Genomic DNA, 21549 nt, shown 5'->3' on the forward strand with positions numbered 1-21549 from the left:
GCCCTCGAGGGCCCCCCTCCCACCTGCATTCGGTAGCTGGGACGTAACATCTGGAAGAGGCTGATGTTTCTTGATCAGCTTTCAGCATGATGATTTTGTGTGTGTGTTGGTACTGGGACTTGAACTCAAGGCCTTGTGTTCTTGACTGGCTTTTTGCTCCAGGCCGATGCTCTTCTGCTTGAGCTACAGTTCCGTTTCTGGCTTTTTGCTGGTTTATTGGAGACAAGTCTTAAAGACTTTCCTGTCCAGACAGGCTTTGAACCATAATTCTTAGATCTCCACTTTCTTCCTGAGTAGCTAGGATTGCAGGAGTGAGCCATTTAACATCATTTTTGGTGAATCCATTTTCTTGGAGTGTCCATTTTCTTGTACTGACAGATGGCTAGTATGGGCAAGGTAAAATAATCAGAGTTTTTCCCTAAATAGCAGATGTTGAGGAATTTGAAATATGTGAATGGAAACATTACCTTAAGACTTTTGTCAATGCTTTGGACTATTGTATAAGAACTGTCTCAGAGGGCAGGGATATAGCTCAGTGGCAAAGAGCTTGCCTAGCAAATGCAAGGTCCTGTGTTCGATCCCCAGTACCAAAAAAGAAAAAAACAACCCACAAAACAAGAACCATGTCAGAGAGCTTGGCTTTGAGCTTTCCTATATTTAGAAGATGTTTCTCCCATCTATTGCCCTGTTGCTGGACGAAGTGAGTAAATTCTAGCCATTATGACTCTATGGGAGGGGCAAAGGAAGGGACTTGGGGGAAAAAGTACAGAAGAGGGGCTGGGGATATAGCCTAGTGGCAAGAATGCCTGCCTCGGTATACCCGAGGCCCTAGGTTCGATTCCCCAGCACCACATATACAGAAAACGGCCAGAAGCGGCACTGTGGCTCAAGTGGCAGAGTGCTAGCCTTGAGCGGGAAGAAGCCAGGGACAGTGCTTAGGCCCTGAGTCCAAGGCCCAGGACTGGCCAAAAAAAAAAAAAAAAAAAAAGTACAGAAGAGGAAATTTTAGAGCCAGATCTTTGCTAGAGCCTATTCTTAATCAAAAGAAGTACAAGAGGACCTAAACAGTAATAATTAGTGACGACTGTTCAGTTCAGATGAACGGAAAACTTTTCTTGTGTTGTTAATGTAAGAGATCACAGAGCTGAAAATGTAATATATGTTTTCTTCTTCCTATTTCTCTTTTAATATAATCCAATTTGATTCGACATAATAGAGTGGTGACCTTAGACTATTTTGTGGTTGGAAGACCACTGGGAAGAGTTGCCAGTACCAACCTACGGTTTCACAGGAAGCTTGCATGTTTCCACATTCTAGAAGGAAAGGATCTTAGCTTTTGCTTTTGTCCTGTGTGAAGGAAATGGTTACTATTGACTGGCCATCTCCATTTGAATATTTCTTCCTTGTCCTGAGAAATATCCTGCCTCTTTATAGGTTTGACCAGTTGGGTATCTATTGGTTTTCATTTTTATCTTGGAAGCTCTCACTTGTAAATGACTTTAGAAACCTGGAGTTCCTAGCCTGGTAGAATGGACTCAATGGGCATTGGTACCTGGGCAGTGTGGGGGTCACTAATGATAAAAAATGCAATCTGGCTCCTTAGAGTCCAACACACAATTCATCTGTGAGCATGAGATCTAAAATGCTTGCACACAGTTATTTTTTGAGAGGAATAAATTGCTGTTCATATAAGGCCTAAATGGAAGTGACTTTTTCTGTTTTAAGGGCTTCCATTCATAAAGTACCTCCCTTTAAAACATTGTTAAACTGTTGTTTGGGTAGTTTGTAGGGTAGTTTACATGGATCAAATTCACCTTATTTATGTTACCTTTTTTTTTATAACCACCCTTTTCATGCTCTGATTTTTAAGCTTTTAGTGTGTTTCACTAATACTGCTTTCATCATATATAATTCACCTCTATTATATTTACCTTCTCTCACCCTTTGCTTTTCCCTGTCCCATCCATGCATTCCCAAGCAGTCCCCCCTTTACAATGATGTGCTACTATTATTATTGTTGTTATTATTAATATATTGTAGATCTAGACTCTTTATGAGCACATTCCTTTTCTGAGCTTGGCTTATCTTGATCAGTACTACGATGATGTCTACTTCCATATATTTTACTGTATAATTTAATTCTACTTTAGAGCAGAATAATATGCCATTGTGTAAGTACCATACTTTTCATTTTATCCATTCATTGCTGGTTAGGCAACTAGGGTGGAATCATTATTCACAGTTAGGCATTTGCTGTCTCTACCACGAAAAGCTTTGCTTTATATTGTGTGGTCCAGAGGTTTTGTTTTTGCTTGGACTTTGAGCTGAGCTCTGAATACAGATCTCAAATGTGTAAAACCTGCCTTAGACTGTAGAAAATACTTCTTCTAACTGGTAAATGTCACTAAAGATTTCTGTTTGCAGAGCTGAGATGATTTATTTTAGAATACCTTCCTCTTCCTTAGCTATCCACATTCAAGGTTGACAAGTGGTGGAATTTATGTACTAATTTCTTTATGGTTTAGCTCCACGGTTACTCGTCTAGTTTAAACTAGAGCAGTCTCTTAAATGGCATCGGGGCCCAGTGAGCCTCTCTGTTGGACGTGTCATACTGCAACTATTCCAAAACCCAATCCTTAACACAGCCTCACTTCCCAACTTTCAGTGGCTTTCTATTTCCTCTAAACATGGACCTAAAACAAACCAACCCTAGTGACTTGCCACCCTCTCTGACTTCATTTCCACCCCCTCCTTTCATGCCCCCTAAAATCCCATCATGCTTTACAACAATCGCCCTTCCCATAACTGTGCCATATACTTCATTTGTTTTCATTATTTTCTGCATTATATATATATATATTTTATTATCAAACTGAATTACAGAGAGGTTAAAGTTTCATACATTAGGCATTGGATACATTTCTTTTTTTTAAATATGTATATTTATTATTATCAAACTGAATTACAGAGAGGTTACAGTTTCATACATTAGGCATTGGATACATTTCTTGTACTGTTTGTTACCTCGTCCCTCATTCCCCCCTCTCCTCCCCTTCCCCCCCCCCATGAGGTGTTCAGTTCATTTACACCAAACAGTTTGCAAGTACTGCTTTTGTAGTTGTTTGTCTTTTTTTACCCTGTGTCTCTCAATTTTGGTATTCCCTTCCAATTTCCTAGTTCTAATACCAGTATACCCGGTTTCCAATATACTCAGATAAGATACAGAGAAAGTGTAGGTACAACCACAGGAAGGTGATTCAAGAAGATCATCAATAATAGAGGCTACAATTACATATGGCACGCTGAAAGTAGCTACAGCAATCGTTTCCATAACATGGAGTTCATTTCACTTAGTATTATGTGTTCGTAAGGGTATAGCTATTGGGCTCCTGTACAAAGGTGTTTCTTTTTAATATGTCCATATATGCATACAATGTGTATCAGTCGGACTCCCCTGTCCATCACTTACCTTCATCCCCACCTTCCCTAAGCAATCTCAACAGCTTCATTCTTACATCTTCACACATGTATGGAAAGTATTTTGATCCTCTTTACCTTCCTTCGCCTCTCTGTTTGCCCTCCTTTCCACCAGTAACCCTCCCCACCATGGAATTTATTCTTATCAGCTTTCAGTAAGTTTCCTTTTACCATCTTTATGCAGTTCAGTGTATTTCCATTGTTCACCTTCTAACATTGTCTTTTCTTTCTTATCTCCGTCACTAGTCTACGCTATTTCTATTCCCTGAAATGTCCCCACCCCTATTTCACGTCACCCAGCCACCCCAATGTCACATCACCAGGCGAATTCTTACTTATGCTAAAGCCTGTTTTGAACCATTTGCCTCCAGATTACCTGGGTTAGACATAAACTCTGGAATTCCCTTAGTGTTTTTGCATGAATCTGTCATGAAATGCAATATAGGTTGTCTTTTACTCACATGTGTATCCCCTTGAGTTTCTTGAATATTCCCTAGCAAAGAGTCTGATATTTGGTAGGTGACTAAAATATTTCCTCAAAAACATATAGTCAATGAATAACTGAAGAGTAACCTCTTCCTTGGCTCCAGGTGTACAAAACAGCAGCTCTGTCACATGGTCTGCTGTGGGTGCTTTTCAGCATCATGACCTGTTTTTAAATTTTCTGTGGCTATATCTGTGTGATCTGTGCAGAGTCAGCTCACAACAGCTATGAGAATAGAAAAACGTACCAACAATAGCATCCCTGCCTGACACCCTAGAATTCCATTATCTCTAGTCTCTACCAAGTCCATTATCGATCTGAAGCACAGTTTCATGATATGCTTGATATTTAACAAAGCTGTGTCCATGAGCACTGGCCCTGGAGTCCTAAGTGTTAGCCTTGAAGGGGAGTAAAAATAGTCTGTGTTCCATTCTAAGTGATGTTGGATATTGATGTATAGCCGGGTTTACTGAGAGTACTAGGCTTAAGCATGGCTCAAGTCGGGCCTGAGTGATGCCTGTTCCCACCATGTAATTTGGCGTTGGCCTAGGAAGGAGCAAGTAGGGCAGAAGAAGGTTCAGATCCTGATGGAATTTCTTGGATCTATAACTACTCTGAGCCTTATCTGAAAATTGGGATACACATCAGACCCACCATTTCCAATACTCAGGTTTTTGGCTATTCTTGTCCTGGCTTAGGAAAACAGTAATGATCAGTAAGCGAACAGTGTTACTGTCAGTGTTCTCCGAACCTAGAAAGATTTTATTGTATAATTTGATCAGAAGGGTGTTCTACAGCTACAACAAATGTTTATGTTCTTCCTGTAGATTTTACTTGTACACCACGTTAAAATTGGTTGTCAGAAGAACTGATGGTAATTCCAATTCTGTGCTGTATATCTGAGTAGATATCTGCTTTATGGTGGCAGACCACTGAAATGCTAGTAACACCAAAATTGTTTTCACAGAAGAACGGCAATATCGCTGTGAGGACTGTGACCAGCTCTTTGAGTCCAAGGCTGAACTAGCAGACCACCAAAAGTTCCCATGCAGTACGCCTCACTCCGCGTTTTCCATGGTGGAAGAGGACTTCCAACAGAAACTCGAAAGTGAGAATGAGCTCCGAGAAATACACGCCATCCAGGAGTGTAAGGAATGTGACCAGGCCTTCCCCGACTCACAAAGGTTAGAGATGGCAGATGGCCCCACAAACCTGGTGGAGTTACTCTGCAAGAACATGTTTTCCTGTATTTGGAGAATGTATGCGGTTGAGAAATTTGGAGCTTCAATGAACCAGCCAGACATGCTAGTGACATTCTCAGAAATAAGTCTCCCATGCCCCTCGAAATGGACATCTGCAAAGTTTTTACAGTGAAGTTGGAATTATTATGTAGTTGTCAGGAAGAAGACAGGAATTTCTTTCTTTCTTTAGTTAGTACCTTGTCTATGCTAGGACAGTGTGCTATCAATTGAGCTACACCCTCAGCCTGTATATATTATTATTTAATTTGTGTCATTTGGAAGGCTTAATTTAAGAGCATGATGATTTAATGGGAAAATTCCAGAGTGCTGGGTGAAAAAGTAAAATAGTCATATGTCATGAAACACTAAAATAGTAGGTAGCTATGTTTAGATGATTTTTAAAAGATGGAATCTATGGGGCTGGGGATATGGCCTAGTGGCAAGAGTGCCTGCCTCGGATACACGAGGCCCTGGGTTCGATTCCCCAGCACCACATATACAGAAAACGGCCAGAAGCGGCGCTGTGGCTCAAGTGGCAGAGTGCTAGCCTTGAGCGGGAAGAAGCCAGGGACAGTGCTCAGGCCCTGAGTCCAAGGCCCAGGACTGGCAAAAAAAAAAAAAAAAAAAGATGGAATCTAACACTTACTCATTTAAGATGGGAAATTTTTTTGTGTATATGCCAGCCCTGGGATTTGAACTCAGGGCCTGGGTGCTGTCCCAAAGCTATTTTTAGTACTCTACCACTTGAGCCACAGCTCTGCTCCTAGCTTTTCGGTGGATTTGCCAGCCCAAAGTTGGCTTCTAATCACAATGCTCAGATCTCAGCCTCCTGAGTAGCTAAGAATACAGGTATGAGCCACTAGCCCCAAGTGGATAATCCTTTAGCAGAACAGTATAATAGAGTCATTGAGTTTGAAGTATCTATACTGCACATATATGTATATATATATATATATATGAGAATAAGGGAATGTACAATTTCTGAGTGTTATAATTTCTAAAAGTTTTTAAAAAAGAAGTACGAGAGTCTAAGTGGAGTAATTCTTTAAATTACTTTTTGGCAAGGAAAACTGTGTATCAGTTTTATATTTATTCTTCACAGTACTGTGAATTTAACTTAAGAACAGAAAAAAAAATCAGTTGAAGAAAACACCATTCCTGGAATATCCCCTTTGAAAATGGTGTCAAAAATGATGCTACAAAATGTTCCTTTATGACCAGAGTAGTAAATAGCTAGTAAATAGGATTTTATTTCATTTTTATCTAATGCCTTTTTCTCAGTTCACAAACAATTTTAATAATTGTGTTGGTTTTTAAATGTAGACATGGTCCTTAGAATGTGTATTTAAGAGTTTCAAGTGAACAGGAAGAACATTATTGTATTGCGATAGAGAGGTGGTGTAGCAATCGATCTTACTGGAGAATGGGAATTGCTCAGAGTTGCACTTCCACACTTATATATTTCAGTTGGCCATTTGTTTCTTTTCTTTCCTTGGTGGTTCCTTTCCTTCCATTTGCTGCTCTGAGTCCTCTCCACATGACTAGGTCTATCATAGGAAAGATGTCATATAGATTGATCATTGACTTTAAAGGCATTCATGATGGACAGGCATTAAGTATAATCATTCTTGAAAAGATTACATCAAATGAATGTGTCTCTGGCTTGGAAAATTCCAGCATAAGTCTAGTTATTAAGAAGAAAATCTTTTTAGGGGATAAAGGGTGTTCTTAGCACCCTTTTAGCACATCTGCACCATGTAGTGTAAATCTTCCTAGAGAATAATTCTGCTACATATACTGCGTTAAATGTGAGTTTCTCACAGAAAGATTATACTCTCTTACTTACATATAATCATATTTACATAAAACAGATGAAACTAGTAAACCCTAATGAGTACAGAAAGTATTTACATTGAAAGGCCATAGCTCTGATGCTAGAATGTAAGTGTATTTCCTTTAATTTTATTACAGACAATAATGAACATCATTATGAACGCAAAATTTGGCAGACTGAATGTAAAATGCAGTTCTTACTTTCTTTCAAAGCGTACAGCAGCATGTCCTAGGCTGAGAAAGCTACTAGTCTATCCAGCTGTGAGGCTGAGCCTGAGTCAGTTCCACTTACTGTGTAAGCAAGCCATCAGTTTAGTTGATCTTATCAAACATTCAGTGGAAAACAACAGGTGAACTCCCTGAAACTGACCATCCAGCCAGATACTGAAACATGTCTTCCTGTAGCTGGGTGTCGATCTCCAGATGGCTTCTCAGGTACTACCATGCAGAACCTACATTCTCTGAATATTTTCCACTGTACTGAATGCCACAATGTTGTAAAGGTGCTTGATACTTTTTCAACAAATGGAAATTCCTTTCTTGGCATGACACAATCTTCTGGTCTTTATCTTCTAAAACCTTGAGAAAAGGATGCACAAAAAGATGAAGAAAGATACAAAGGCTGATGTACAAAAGATGAAAAACAACAATGAACAAACAACCAAATGCCAATATATATCCTAGAAATTAGTATGACATTATATGAAAAGCAAAGAAATGTCACTAGTGACTAATTGATTCAGTACTTATGAAAGTAAAGGAAAAGCAAAGCTTTTGTGAGCACTTGTCTTTTCCCTTCTTGTTTCTATTTGTATGTGCGTTTTTAAACTTTATGCTTCTGGTTTATTTTGTAGTAGTTGTACAAAGTAGTTTGAATTCAACATGTCAGCATAAGAGTGCCATGCACCTGATAAGCATCACGCAACCCATCATTCTACCCCTTCCTTCCCAGCCCATGCCCTTGCACGTTGTGAGAACTGAGATCAATGGCTTTGGAGGATGTCCCTGACTCTGTTCAGATTTAACTCCACTTACTGATATCTCTCTTAACTCTTCTGTTCGCATTTCAACTTTCGTAATAAACAGAGGATTACATAGTGTAGATAAAAGATAGGCATTTTCCTAGGACTCCTCACGCTTGTTCCTCCTGGTGCCTTGTGGTTGGTTGGAGATATTGCCATTTGTGCTCAAATAGAATAGCATTCCCAACTCAGCTGATTCATAGGGTACAAAAGAAGTTTGTGTGCCAATTTGAAAAGAGCTGTTGGGAGGAAGCCCGGGAAGAAATTGAGTGTGGGAAAAGTACTTCTAATTTCGGAGGTATGAGAGTAGATGCTCTTATCTTGCAGATACTCTGGGTCCTACATCACAACTACTGGGGCGTATATTCTTGCTACACAAGGGTCATAATTGATCCTTGTGTGCAGAGTTCTCTCTTTCTCCTCTCTTCCTCTCTAAATTTATCATATACTGTAGAACTACAGAAGAAACAGAGTTTTTCTGAAGCATTTTCTCTGGATCCTGCTAATATATATCCTTGGTAGTAATTAACATCAATATTCTGTATAAACTGATAATTATATCCCTAGGTAGCATTTAGGTTTGGAAGAAAGGTTCATGGATGGTGTCATTCTTTCCATCAAGGGATATGCAATGGATTGCCTACATTCTTTAGGGGCTGTAAAACAATGTCACGGATTCTGTCATTCTTTCATCACTTATCATAGCGTTTCATTCTGTGGAAAGAAATTTTCACTATCTACTTAATAACCTTAAAGCACAGTTTGTATAGGAAACAAAAACATACATGATTCCCCTCTGCTTCTTTGAAACCAGTGTTCTGAATAATAATCTAGCTTCTTAATATCCTTTGTGGGTGACTGTGTATTTTGAATATTATTACTTTCAAAAGACTTACAGCTATTGATACTTAATTTGGTCTACCTTTGATCACTGGATTCCTCTTCAAATTGGCATCCGAATTCTTTTGATATTATCTATAACTTTCTTGATCTGTGCAGTAACAAAATACTCAGAACCCATCTTATATATTACATGAGGTTTGCAATAAGTGATCTTTTCTCTAAAGATCTCTGGTTACTGTAATTGGGAGTAGTGTAGTAGTATTCCTTGCATTTGTACTTAATAAAGAAAATTAATCTATGGCTAATGCAGCAATATGTATTTGGTTTGCATTCATGCAGAGAAAAAAATTGAAGTATTTTAAACTTTAAAACCAAACAATCTCTCTTGTGAGAAACAACCATGTTTTTCCTACTTTGTCTGAAATTGTGCATTTACTTAATATAAATACCTTCCCTTGTAATTTATACCTTCTTTGTACAAATTTATGTAAACACATTTATTTGTTTGTATGTGTCTGTCTCTATCACCTTAATTAACATATCATGTCTATATTCAGCCATCCACTTAAGCATACAGACACGCATCCACTCATCCATCTATCTATCCATCCATCCGTCTATCCCACCAGCCACATTGGAAGTTTCTTTATGAATAGATAGCTTGCAACTCTCTTTCTCTTATTATGACAAAGTTAGAAATATTAACTTTTTGCATCTAGAGATTATAATATATGTATAGATATGTGTCTCAGACAGGATCTTAGCTTTATGCTCCCCCTCCGTTAGCATTTTCTGTTTGAGTATTTGTGTTTGAGTGAAGTAGACATTAGCAATATGTATTGCCGTAAGAATTGTGCAGTGAATCCAGCACTGGACAAATAATTTATTGTTTATCAGGATCCTATTGGCAAATGATCCTTGCTAATTCTATCATATTTATTTTCAACAAACAGAGCCACTTCATGGTACTGGTGGGAGACAGTCCAGGAAACATAAAATGCAATTTCAAGCCCGTTTCTTCTCTTTCCTCTTTCTTACCTCAGCTTCTTTTACTTCTTAATTCTTCCACTGCCAGTTGGATGTGTAAGAAAACAGCTTTCTGTTTATGAATGTGTTTCCTGTAAGCATGTCTTATGCGATCAACTGTTCTCTTAACAGCTTGGAAAAACACATGCTGTCCCATACTGAAGAGCGGGAGTATAAGTGTGATCAGTGTCCCAAGGCATTCAACTGGAAGTCCAATTTGATTCGCCACCAGATGTCACATGATAGTGGAAAGCACTATGAATGTGAAAACTGTGCCAAGGTACAGTGAATTTGTAGGCTACTTGGCCTCTCTCTGTCATCCTGCTCTCTCTTAATCCATCACTTGCTAGGTTATATGAAAACAAGCCTTGAGAGGGGAAACTATAAATATCTTAAGAAAAGTAGGCTGAGTGTTGTATGCTAAAAGGCATTAGTAAAGTGTATAAAAACACTTAGTGAGTATCCCTCTATTTTTGTAAGGGAGGAAGCGAGGCTTAATGGTGAGTTCCAGAACTAGGTGTTAGACATCCTTGGTAAATTCCTGGTTCCGCTACTGACTTGCCAGCATTGGGATTGTTTTATGGCCTTACAGGGAATGAAAACTTTATCCAATGCACATTACTGATTTCTTTTAATAGCAATTTGCTAGGAAGTTGAATAAAGTTTCTGAATGCCTATTCAGAAAGAATAGGAGATTCCTACATCTGCAGATTTTTCCATCTAAGTCCTTGTATAAATCATGACTTGGGTCTAATTGAAAAGTATAGAGCCTCTGTCTTAGTGACCAGTGCTGAATAATATAACCATGTAATGGAAGGGCTCCACTTAGGCTATAACTGTGGTTGTGTTTTATGTTTTCTAATTAACTCAAAAATATCCTGGCATCGTTAAAGTTGCTTTCTGTCTCCAAAAATTGTTAATAGCGTTTGAATATCTTTTTCTTATGTGAGTGGAAATTGTGATGTTTGAAATTATCTTTAGGAATGCTTTCTTCCCAGACCTGTTAGAGAGACTTTACATTTTTTTTTTATTAATACAGTATTTTAAAAATAAGTGTAGTTGGCTGGTAACTTACTGAAATGTCTTAGCAGGACTTAATCCCCTAGGGAAAATAGGTTTTGGTACTTTATAGTCAATATCTTCTACATTTTGCCCTAAATGATACTCATTCATTAACAAGTGGAGAGAGCAAAACCAGTTTTAATAATGGGCTGATCAGTGTTTTATTATTTAACTCAAGTCACTGTAAATGGGATCAAGTGGTACTTAAATACGGCCAGATTACGATGTTCCTTATTTTCTTTCCTGTCAATGATGCCAACTGATGCTCTCTGTTAAACGTACAGAGCTGCTTAACTTTCAGTTCTTACCATGATGGAGATTACACTTTGGAAATATGACATTATTTATTTTTTTGTGTGTTTAAGTAGAGAGAGGACAAATAAAGAAAATAAACAAAATTCCTTCTTGAGCCATTCCTGGTGTTCTTTATTGTGTGCTTGGACTAAGTTTCTGGATTAATCAGTACTCATTTCCTAGCAGGTGTTCACGGACCCTAGCAACCTACAGCGACACATTCGCTCTCAGCATGTTGGTGCCCGGGCTCATGCTTGCCCTGAGTGTGGTAAAACGTTTGCCACGTCATCAGGCCTCAAACAACACAAGCACATCCACAGCAGTGTGAAGCCCTTTATCTGTAAGTTTTTGTTTTTGTTTTTGTTTTTTTAACACTCCAGCCTGCCTTCCTGCATCTGTCTTTCTTCCAAAAGGCACTGTAGGCAGGAAAGTGGCCACACATGGCCAATAGGGGCAGGGTGGAGAGGTGGGGTGGGTGTAATAGCTATTTATGGTCCAATATAGTAGGGTTATTTTCCCTTCCAAGAAAATCCTTCTTTTTTTTTTTTTTATAACCAGATCCATGGTATTTTGGCTATAATCCCTGGGGCGTTTTCTTTTAGATGAAATCAATAACAGGTAAAGAAAAGAGAAGTTGTTAAATAATGAAAGGGAAGCCTCCCCAGGTTGTAAGATTTAATCGAGACAACCAGATTTGTCTCACACTGTAAATGTTCATGGCTTTGTAAAAAAAACAAACAAATAACAGATATCACTCACCGAGATGAAGTGATTAAAAACCTGTTTGGGATCAGAAAGATCTGGAAGAACCCCACCTGGCAAGTTGGCTTAGGACTGCGTGTATGGTCTGGGTGTATGTATGCTGAGAGAGTGGGATAAAACGTTCTTTAATCTACCCATTGTTGCCACACGCGGACTCCCCGCCAGAAGATCTCTGTAACTTGGAAAGCAGAACGTTTTCACTTTGATACTGGACATGCTGCTGCTCTTACCCCTGCTCTAAAGCAGTGTGCTCTCTGACCTCCACTTCTTGAAGCCTCTCAGCACAGAACACTTTCACACGTTTCAAGTCAAGTCAAACTCAGCCCTCAGTCGCGTCTTCAAACTCTCCCCTGTTCTCCAAGTTATGCTGAAATGTTTCACAAGGAAAATTGGCTTTGCTTTGTCCATCTAAGCAACAACTCTAGGCTTTCTTTTCCCCTTGCGCTGCTAGGTGTATACATGCAGGAACTCATTGCATTGTGCTGTAAACTTCAACACTGATTTTGGATGTAGATATGTATAGGAATCTATTGAAACCTGGTCAGTACTTGGCAGTACCTCTGACTTGGAAACTCCTTGAGAAAGGTTTTTTTTTTTCTGATAAATGCTAATGTTTTGCAGTAGGTATATGAAACCTACAATAGGACCTGGTAGAAGAAAAGGTAATTTTCAGTGCCAGTATGGAGACGCCGGAGATGAATGCTCTCCAATCATTGCCCTGCTACAGTCTTCTTTTGTGTTGCCAAGTGTCGAGAAAGCTTTTCTTTCTGTTTCCAGCACATACAAGAATTCTGTTTTGTGCAGATATTCTGTTCCCTGGGTGGAGTGAAGAGGACTGGAAGACAAAGAAAAGGGTGCTCCAGTCTCCCTGGGGAAAGCTTTGTTGAATTGATGGGAAGTAAAATACACAGAAAATTTAGACTGCCCTCAAAATGGCATTCATGATACCACGCCATTTACTTCCCAGAAAACAGACTTAAAGTGCTAGAGATATACACTATCAAATTGTTCATTTATTTCTGACTTCCCAGAAATAGATGTTGGTAAGTCTTACTGTGTTTCCTGAGGAAAAAAAAAATGAGTAGGATAGATTGAGGAATTCCAGTCACCCACGTTAATTCTTAATTTCTTAGAAGCCAGACTACATTTCATCATCGGAGCCTCTACAGCGTGCTGAATTCAAGGGTTTTAGTTTCAAGCACTGTAGGCTGTCCTTTCCTATTCAAGCTGCTTAAAGTGTTTTCCACATATGCATTTTTAGTAATTATTGGTAAATATAAATGGCAGATGGCATTCCTCACATATAATATCTGACAGAACCATGGCATAATTATGAATAATAGCCGTATCATTTCTGAACAAAAGAGTTTAAAGATCGGGAGTTGGTGTGGAGGGCTGGAGTAGAGGAGGTTCGCCTAGGGTTGATATTTGTTTCTCAGCAGAAGGCCACCTACCATGACTCACCCCCACTGCTGTGTTTATGGCAACTGTCTCTTATTACAGTGTGCCATAGAGCTTGAGCCCAGAGAAACCAGTGCGAAGGTAATTACTGACTGCCTTTACAGGAACCTCCAGCCTCCCCAAATAGAAACCACATGCTCTAATAGACTGAATATATTCAAAATACCTCTTAATTTGTTTAATAAGTAGAAAAATGCAATGTTAACTGCTGGCTAATTCCTTATTACTGAGGTAATTACAGCAGAGTATAGACTTCAATATCAATTGAACCAGAGTACCTGGAGGCCTGGTGGCTTGTGGTATCCCAGGCAAAGCCTTTCAGTCCCGAAAACCCTATGTTCTTCAAGCTAAGCACACATACTAGACCAAAGGTCCCACCAGGAAAGTCAAGTGCACTGGCTGTTACTCCAGTGCAGAGGAAAAACCTCAGTTTTCTTAGGACTAACCAGCTGTAAGAAGAAAGAATAGAGAGCAACATTTTCATGCCAAAACATGCAGACCTTTCAAAAACTCACACATTGTTTAAACACTCATCGAGACATTTTCTCAATGCCCAGAGGAGTGGTGTTGTGTTCTTTGTGAGTGCATTTGTATAATTTCAACAATGTTTCATTTCCTAATCCTTGTTGATGCTCATAACTTAATTAATATAATCTAGTGAATGTCTGATTCTTCTAACCTTCTATCATATGACTTGTGTGTGTTATCCATTCGAAGTACTCTACATCCATATGGCATATGGAAAAATAGTACATACTTTTTAAAACAGACTTTGCTTACTATATTCCAGTAGGATAATTTGAAAAGAAATCACCTAGCTCTTCCCGTCCCGGTTCAGTGCATGTTACAACCTCTACAATGCCCCATCAATGAAGGCAGCTTCAATAGTAACAAGTACATTCAATATCTTTAGCAGTATAAGGAATAGATATGCACTCGATTTGTACTTTCTGAGTATTTGTGCAATAATCCATTTTTATGAGTTTTGACTGACTGAAGTATATAAAATTTCCTTTACGTGAGTTTTGCAAACTTATTATTGCTTTGACTTTGGTGCTTAGTCGTTGTGCACTGAAGGGCAGCCATCGTATGAAAGCAATCAATGTTGCATTCTGTCTGCAGTTTAATTTCTTAAATCAATTAGTTTCACAATTACCAGAAAGATGTATCATATTTCTTCACATATTAAACTTATACAGAAGCATTAAAATAAGCTCACACCGAGAGTAACTCACCCCCAGCAAAGTGAAAGGAAAAGTAAAATGCTTAGGAAACTGATATCTGATCCTGCAACACTGTAAAATGGATATTACTTAAAAAGAGGTGCTCTCAAGTCTCCTCAACTCTGCTCTACAACTATTCTTAGTTATACTGGCATATATGTGAGGCAGAGATGTTTACTTTATTGGCACATTCTTGGTGAAGGAAGACATTTCATCGCCTCTTCCACTGCCCTGTCCTCTCTGGATGAGAGCATTCCCCAGAATTCTCCCTGCTTCCCATAGTTGGCTGTCACACGGAGAAAGCCAGCCCTGAGATAAGTGAGGAAGATTGGACAAGAAGTGGACCTGTTTCCCAAGGATGGGGTTTCATAAATGCAGGAAGGTTAGCATGGCCTCGGGTGTGAGGGGAAGTCAGGGGACGTGATCAAAGTTCATGGGAACCAGCCATGCAGGATGGGCTACATTCAATTGAGCTTCCTTTGCAGGCTTAAAATAGAGCCATTGTAAATTATGTCAGTCTTTCTCAAATCATGAAAATGATTGTTAAAAAAAGTCTCTGAATACACAATGTGCATTGTTGTGTGGCTTTGATGTGTGAATGATGAGAGCGCATGGTATAATACCAATTAGATCATGGCAGGGAGGGCATAAGCCTTTCCCCAGGACAAGGGGGAAGAAAGGTAAAATTTGGGGCCCAGGGAAAGGCGGATTTGATTTGATATGTCCAGTACAGAAACTGCGAAGTGGTATAAAATTTTAAAGGACTACCTGGAACGTTTCTTCCTTACTTTAATATCAGACTTTCGAGTTTTAAGACTCTAGTGAGGTAACAGGGTGGGGGGAAGCAATGCATGCTGGAACTTGACTATTCCATACGTATTTGAATATACCTATATTATGCAAAGCCTTGCACAATGGGATGGAACAATCTCTCTAGATATGAAATATCTGTGCTGCTTTCAGACATGGGTCAGGCTGACGCCTCACTTTGGAATCTAGTGAAATGGGGCTTAGTGCGTTTGGAGCATGCAGATAAGTACCTCCCACTTCTCTTCCTGGCTTCTTAATTGAACTTCTTTTGGGGGTAAACCAGTTGTGATACTTGCTAAATTCAGAAGCAATTGCCATAAAGCCTGAGATTCTTTTTTGTTGTTTGCACACAGGTGAGGTCTGCCATAAATCCTATACTCAGTTTTCAAACCTTTGTCGTCATAAGCGCATGCATGCTGATTGCAGAACCCAAATCAAGTGCAAAGACTGTGGACAAATGTTCAGCACTACGTCTTCCTTAAATAAACACAGGAGGTTTTGTGAGGGCAAGAACCATTTTGCGGCAGGTGGATTTTTTGGCCAAGGCATTTCACTTCCTGGAAACCCAGCTATGGATAAAACGTCCATGGTTAATATGAGTCATGCCAACCCCGGCCTTGCTGACTATTTTGGCGCCAATAGACATCCTGCTGGTCTTACCTTTCCAACAGCTCCTGGATTTTCTTTTAGCTTCCCTGGTCTGTTTCCTTCCGGGTTGTACCACAGGCCTCCTTTGATACCTGCTAGCTCTCCTGTTAAAGCACTATCAAGTACTGAACAGTCAAACAAGAGTCAAAGTCCCCTCATGACACTACCAGCTACACAAGATATTTTGAAGGCACTCTCTAAACACCCACCTGTAGGGGACAATGAGCCAGTGGCGCTGCAGCCCGAGAGGTCCTCTGAAGAGGGGCCCCTTGAGAAAATCAGTGACCAGTCAGAGAGTAGTGACCTTGATGATGTCAGTACGCCAAGTGGCAGTGACCTGGAGACAACCTCGGGCTCTGATCTGGAAAGTGACATTGAAAGTGATAAAGAGAAATTTAAAGAAAATGGTAAAATGTTCAAAGACAAAGTAAGCCCTCTTCAGAATCTGGCTTCAATAAATAATAAGAAAGAATACAGCAATCATTCCATTTTCTCACCATCTTTAGAGGAGCACACAGCGGTGTCAGGAGCTGTGAATGATTCTATAAAGGCTATTGCTTCTATTGCTGAAAAATACTTTGGTTCCACAGGACTGGTGGGGCTGCAAGACAAAAAAGTTGGAGCTTTACCTTACCCTTCCATGTTTCCCCTCCCATTTTTTCCAGCATTCTCCCAATCCATGTACCCATTTCCTGATAGAGACTTGAGATCGTTACCTTTGAAAATGGAACCCCAATCACCAAATGAAGTAAAGAAACTTCCGAAGGGAGTCTCTGAATCCCCCTTTGATCTCACCACTAAGCGAAAAGATGAGAAGCCCTTGACTCAAGTCCCCTCCAAGCCTCCGGCCACACCAGCCACAAGCCAGGACCAGCCCCTGGATCTGAGCATGGGCACTAGGAGTAGAGCCAGTGGGACAAAGCTGAGCGAGCCCCGGAAAAACCACGTATTTGGGGAAAAGAAGGGAAGCCACCCTGAAGCAAGACCATCTTCGGATGGTTCCTTACAGCACGCGAGACCCACTCCCTTCTTTATGGACCCGATTTACAGGTAAGGGTGGAGGGAGATGCAGAAATACGGACTGAAGGACAGAGGGAGATTTTAGGTGATAAACGTGTGGCCTTCTTGGGATCTTTTACTGTTATCACAAAACAGAGCACGGCATTGTTGGATCTGGCAAGTGGGCTTTCTCATTCAGAAATTTGGCTTAGGATTTGTTTTTTGGATATGTCTGAACTTGGGGGTTTGGAGTAGGCCCATAGAATTTTTTCCCCTTGACAATAATTTTTATTTTTAAACACTTTCTTTTGGAGTGGAAAATAGGGGAAAGTTGTATTTAAAGCAAATTGTCAACTGGCAGAAGTATGAGGCTCCTGAAGGATTACTGCAGATATTTGTGGGTACATAAGTGGGTCAGGTTATTTAGAATAAGATAAGACATACAACAGCAAAAGCCTTCGTTAGCTCAACTCCGCTTCCTTAATACACATTTCTCATAATATGCTTCTAAATAAATCTTCCACAAGCCTCAACTAAATGAAATATTAGTTACAAAGAAGTTTTGTATATAATGTAAGTGGGTTGCCTGAAAAAAAACAAACCATGTTTTTAACACTTTCATTAACCAATTTCCCTTGTTATGTTCATTCTTTAATGTTTGTATTTTCTTTCAGTAGTTGTACAAAGAAGTTGCCACCCACAGAAGCAGTTTATGAATACAGTGCTTCTTGATCAATGTCACCCCTTTCAACATTCTCACCCACCCCTCCCAATGCACCTCTACTCCTACTTAATTTTAGGTTATGCATTGAATGCTTCGGGTAAATCATGCATCTTTCCTAACACTAAGGCTTCTTAGTGTTCTGTGACCATTCAGAGTGATTTAGTTCTTAAATCCTGGCTTTCTTTAAGAATATATTGGTAGTAATAATTATGCTTGTTACATTTTATAACTACGGCAAGCATTGACAGTTTACTTTCTCATTCACATTATGCATATTGTCAAGACATCACCCAAAGGGATCATTTGAAACAGATATTTTGTTATGCTTGTTGTTGAACTTATTTAAGATGAGAGTATTTTTATAATTGATTTTTTTTCTTTTGTCGGTCATGGGGCTTGAACTCGGCCAGGGAGCTGTCCCTTAGCTCTTCAGCTCAAGGCTAGCACTCTACCACTTGAGCCACAGTGCCATTCCTGGTCTTTTGTGGTTAATTGGTGATAAGAGTCTCACAGACTTTCTTGGCCCAGCTGGCTTTGAACCAGGATCCTCAGATCTCAGCCTCCTGAGTAGCTAGGATTATAGGCATGAGCCACTGGCACCTATCCTTGATTTTTAAAGGAAAATTTTGAGGCTATTCTTTGATCAGTGACAATGCAAATTTTATTCACTCAGACGTCTTTTTCACTTCAATCCCTTTCAGTGCACTAGTGGAGGTTATCAGCATGCGAAAAGCTACCTTCAATTCATTGTGACAAGAAATAAAAGAGGACAATACACATGTGCAATTGGTGGTGGCAGAGGCCTGTAACCCTAGCCCTCAGTGGGGCTGCTGCCCTAGGGGAGAGCACAGGTCTGTTTCTGACTTCTCTTCATGGAGATGGAGTCATGTGGACTTTTTAACCTGGGCTCGGCTGGAACCACAATTCTTAACCTGGGCTCGGCTGGAACCACAATTCTCCCAATCCTCAGCCTTCAGGAAACTTAAGACAGGCTACTGTACCCAGCTATGGGTTGAGAAGGTCTGGCGAACTTTGCTGCCCAGTTTGACCTCAAGGTGTAATCTTGTCTTCAGCTCCCCATTAGCTAGGAGTAGAGGCTTGGGCCACTGGCATCTACTTTCAATGATTATTTCCTAATTCTTATAACATTCCTATCACTAGAGAAGGCAAAGGAAGAGAAAACAGACTTTTCTTCGTGTGTGTGTAGATTATACATCACATTTCCTGTAGGGTCACATTTCCGAAGCAGTGACATTTGTCAGTCCTTTGTGACAGTAATCTTTTAGACTTTTGCCTATAACTTCCCAATAGTAATAAGTTTTCATTTCCTACACATATCCACTGGACTTGTCTTCATAACCTTCTGACCTTCCTCTTTCTCATTTTCTGTATAGTGTTTCAATCTCCTTTAAGGCCTAAAGCCTGTCACTAAACAAATTCATGAAAGTTCCAAACTTTAGTGCAAGACCTAGCTTGATATCTTGACTTTCCCATGTCCCAGACATTCCTTTTTTCAACCATGAAATAGGTCTAATATCATTTCCTTTATAGACGTTTAATTTGTTTCAGTTCTCTTTTAAGAAAGCATATGTATTCAACAGGTTTTTTTTAAGAAAATGAACATTAGTTAGTAAAAGAAATAAATTTATTCATGATATCATTGTTTTGTGTGCATAATTGAAAATAGAAGGCCAAGCATTTCTAAAACTAGATTTATAAGCAAGTTATATATGTATATGTATATTTATATGAATATTTATAGACATATGTTCCATATTTATATACATATACACCCCAAAATTCCTTTCTCCATATCTGTCTGTCTGTCCGTCTGTCTATCAGAACTCATCTGAATGAGTAGCTAGTAGCAGGATGACTAGCTATTAGAAACGTTCTTATTTTTGTGATTTTTGTTGTTGTTCTTTGCAGGTTCTGGGGCTTGATCTCAGGAACTGGGTTCTGTCCTTAGCTTTTGTACTCAGTGCCGTCACTCTACCACTTCAGCCACATTTCCCCTTTGGCTTCTTGGTGGTTAATTGGAAATAAGAGCCTCATGGACTTTCTTACCTAGATCCTAATATCTCAGTCCCCTGAGTAGCTACAATTACAGGTGTGAGCCACTGGCACCTGACTGAAACTCCCCTACTACTACTGGCAAATTTGGAAGGATCAGAATGAATAGTTGAGATAACACCTTCTTGGTAGAAGATAGCTTTAATCATCAAAAGTAACTCAGTAATCATGATTTCGAAAATCACAAAGTGTTCTTTCTTCTACTGGGAATGGAAAAACACTAAATTTGTGACAAATGCCTCTAATTTAGTGGTTCCTAGTTTACTGTATTTCCTCATTCTTACTGCTATGATGGAGAAGGATTTTTCCATCATAAATAAGACTTTCCATCTTTGAGCACCTAGAATTCCCTTCAGTATTCTTCAAGAATGGAACAGATGCCTTTCTGTTTGTACGCATGTGCATCCAGTAACCTACCATTTGTTTTGCTGTTTTAAATGTCAGTGACTCTGTAGCAATTGACACATGAAACTGATTTACCTCCAAAATCTAATTTTGACCTTTCAGAGTAGAGAAAAGAAAATTAACTGATCCACTTGAAGCTTTAAAAGAGAAATACTTGAGACCTTCTCCAGGATTCTTGTTTCACCCACAAGTAAGTATTTTGAATTTGAGACTTCAAGCTTGTAAACGAACTTGTTGATCCTGAAAAGCAGGTGTGATTAAATGAAAGAGATCTTGAGAACACTAGGATTTCCTATGACGCTTCAATGGAAGAACACAGGAAATTCTAGCAGAATTAAAACCCGAGCTCCTTAAAGGAAAAAAAAAAAAGTAATGGATATATGTGTATACACATAACATGATTTGGGTGTTAAATCATTGTCTGCTCTTAACTACTTATTGAGCCAAAGTGCATTTTGGAATAAGCAGAACGGAGCTAAGGAAATAAATATTGAAGTTTTGTCTTTTGTGTTTAAACAGTGCGGATACTAAGATACAGATCATATTGTGGTTCGTCCCAAACTCACAGAGGTCATTCCCGTTCCTTTAGTGCTTAGATAAAAACAGGAAATGAGTCCACCTGACGAGCTGTGACCATAGAGGTTGAAGGAATTCATCTAGGGACCGGTGGGCATTCCAGCGAAGTTCTGTAATTGCACAAACACTTGCCACAATACACAGAGCCATTTGCTAAATAGAGTCCTACCCATGTATTGCAGTATTTACAGTTTCTTATTATAAAAAGAATACAAAAAAAAGATTATCTGATTGGTTCATCTCTATGCCTCTACACATTTGCTTTTTTGTAAAAGATGGCTTATGTGTTAATCCACATCAGAAGAATTGTATTGAAAGTACAGATATATAAACATTGAATCTGGTTTCTTAACTTATATTTCATTTTGTTTTGTTTTATTTAAGAGGTACAAACTCTGATATTTAGAAATAGCAAAGGTTTTATGAAAAATACTGAAAATAGTTCATTTTTAAATGATGATTCTGTAATAAAATTAGTAAAAACATGTAGCCATATTAGCTAATTAAAATAAACTCATCTTGGGATATTATGATTCTCCTCTCTGTTACATTTTCTTTATTTTTTTCCTACCACTTTCCCAAACTA

At 39.2% G+C, this 21549-nt stretch overlaps 1 protein-coding gene across 10 annotated transcripts in view; it reads left to right on the forward strand.

The window, feature by feature from the left end:
* Mecom (MDS1 and EVI1 complex locus) overlaps nt 1-21549 on the forward strand; it is a 568324-nt gene that overhangs the window by 520667 nt on the left and 26108 nt on the right. For 5 of the 10 annotated variants that reach the window (XM_048347157.1, XM_048347162.1, XM_048347160.1 and 2 more), the window contains 5 exons: nt 4929-5145; nt 10059-10206; nt 11466-11622; nt 15892-17236; nt 20490-20577. In XM_048347157.1, the coding sequence (XP_048203114.1) occupies nt 4929-5145; nt 10059-10206; nt 11466-11622; nt 15892-17236; nt 20490-20577 (1955 nt within the window). The remainder of the gene's footprint in view (nt 1-4928; nt 5146-10058; nt 10207-11465; nt 11623-15891; nt 17237-20489; nt 20578-21549) is intronic. The other 5 variants (XM_048347158.1, XM_048347161.1, XM_048347159.1 and 2 more) reach the window with 4 other exon arrangements.

Source organism: Perognathus longimembris, chromosome 5, assembly GCF_023159225.1.
Source record: "Perognathus longimembris pacificus isolate PPM17 chromosome 5, ASM2315922v1, whole genome shotgun sequence".
Lineage (NCBI taxonomy): Eukaryota > Metazoa > Chordata > Mammalia > Rodentia > Heteromyidae > Perognathus > Perognathus longimembris.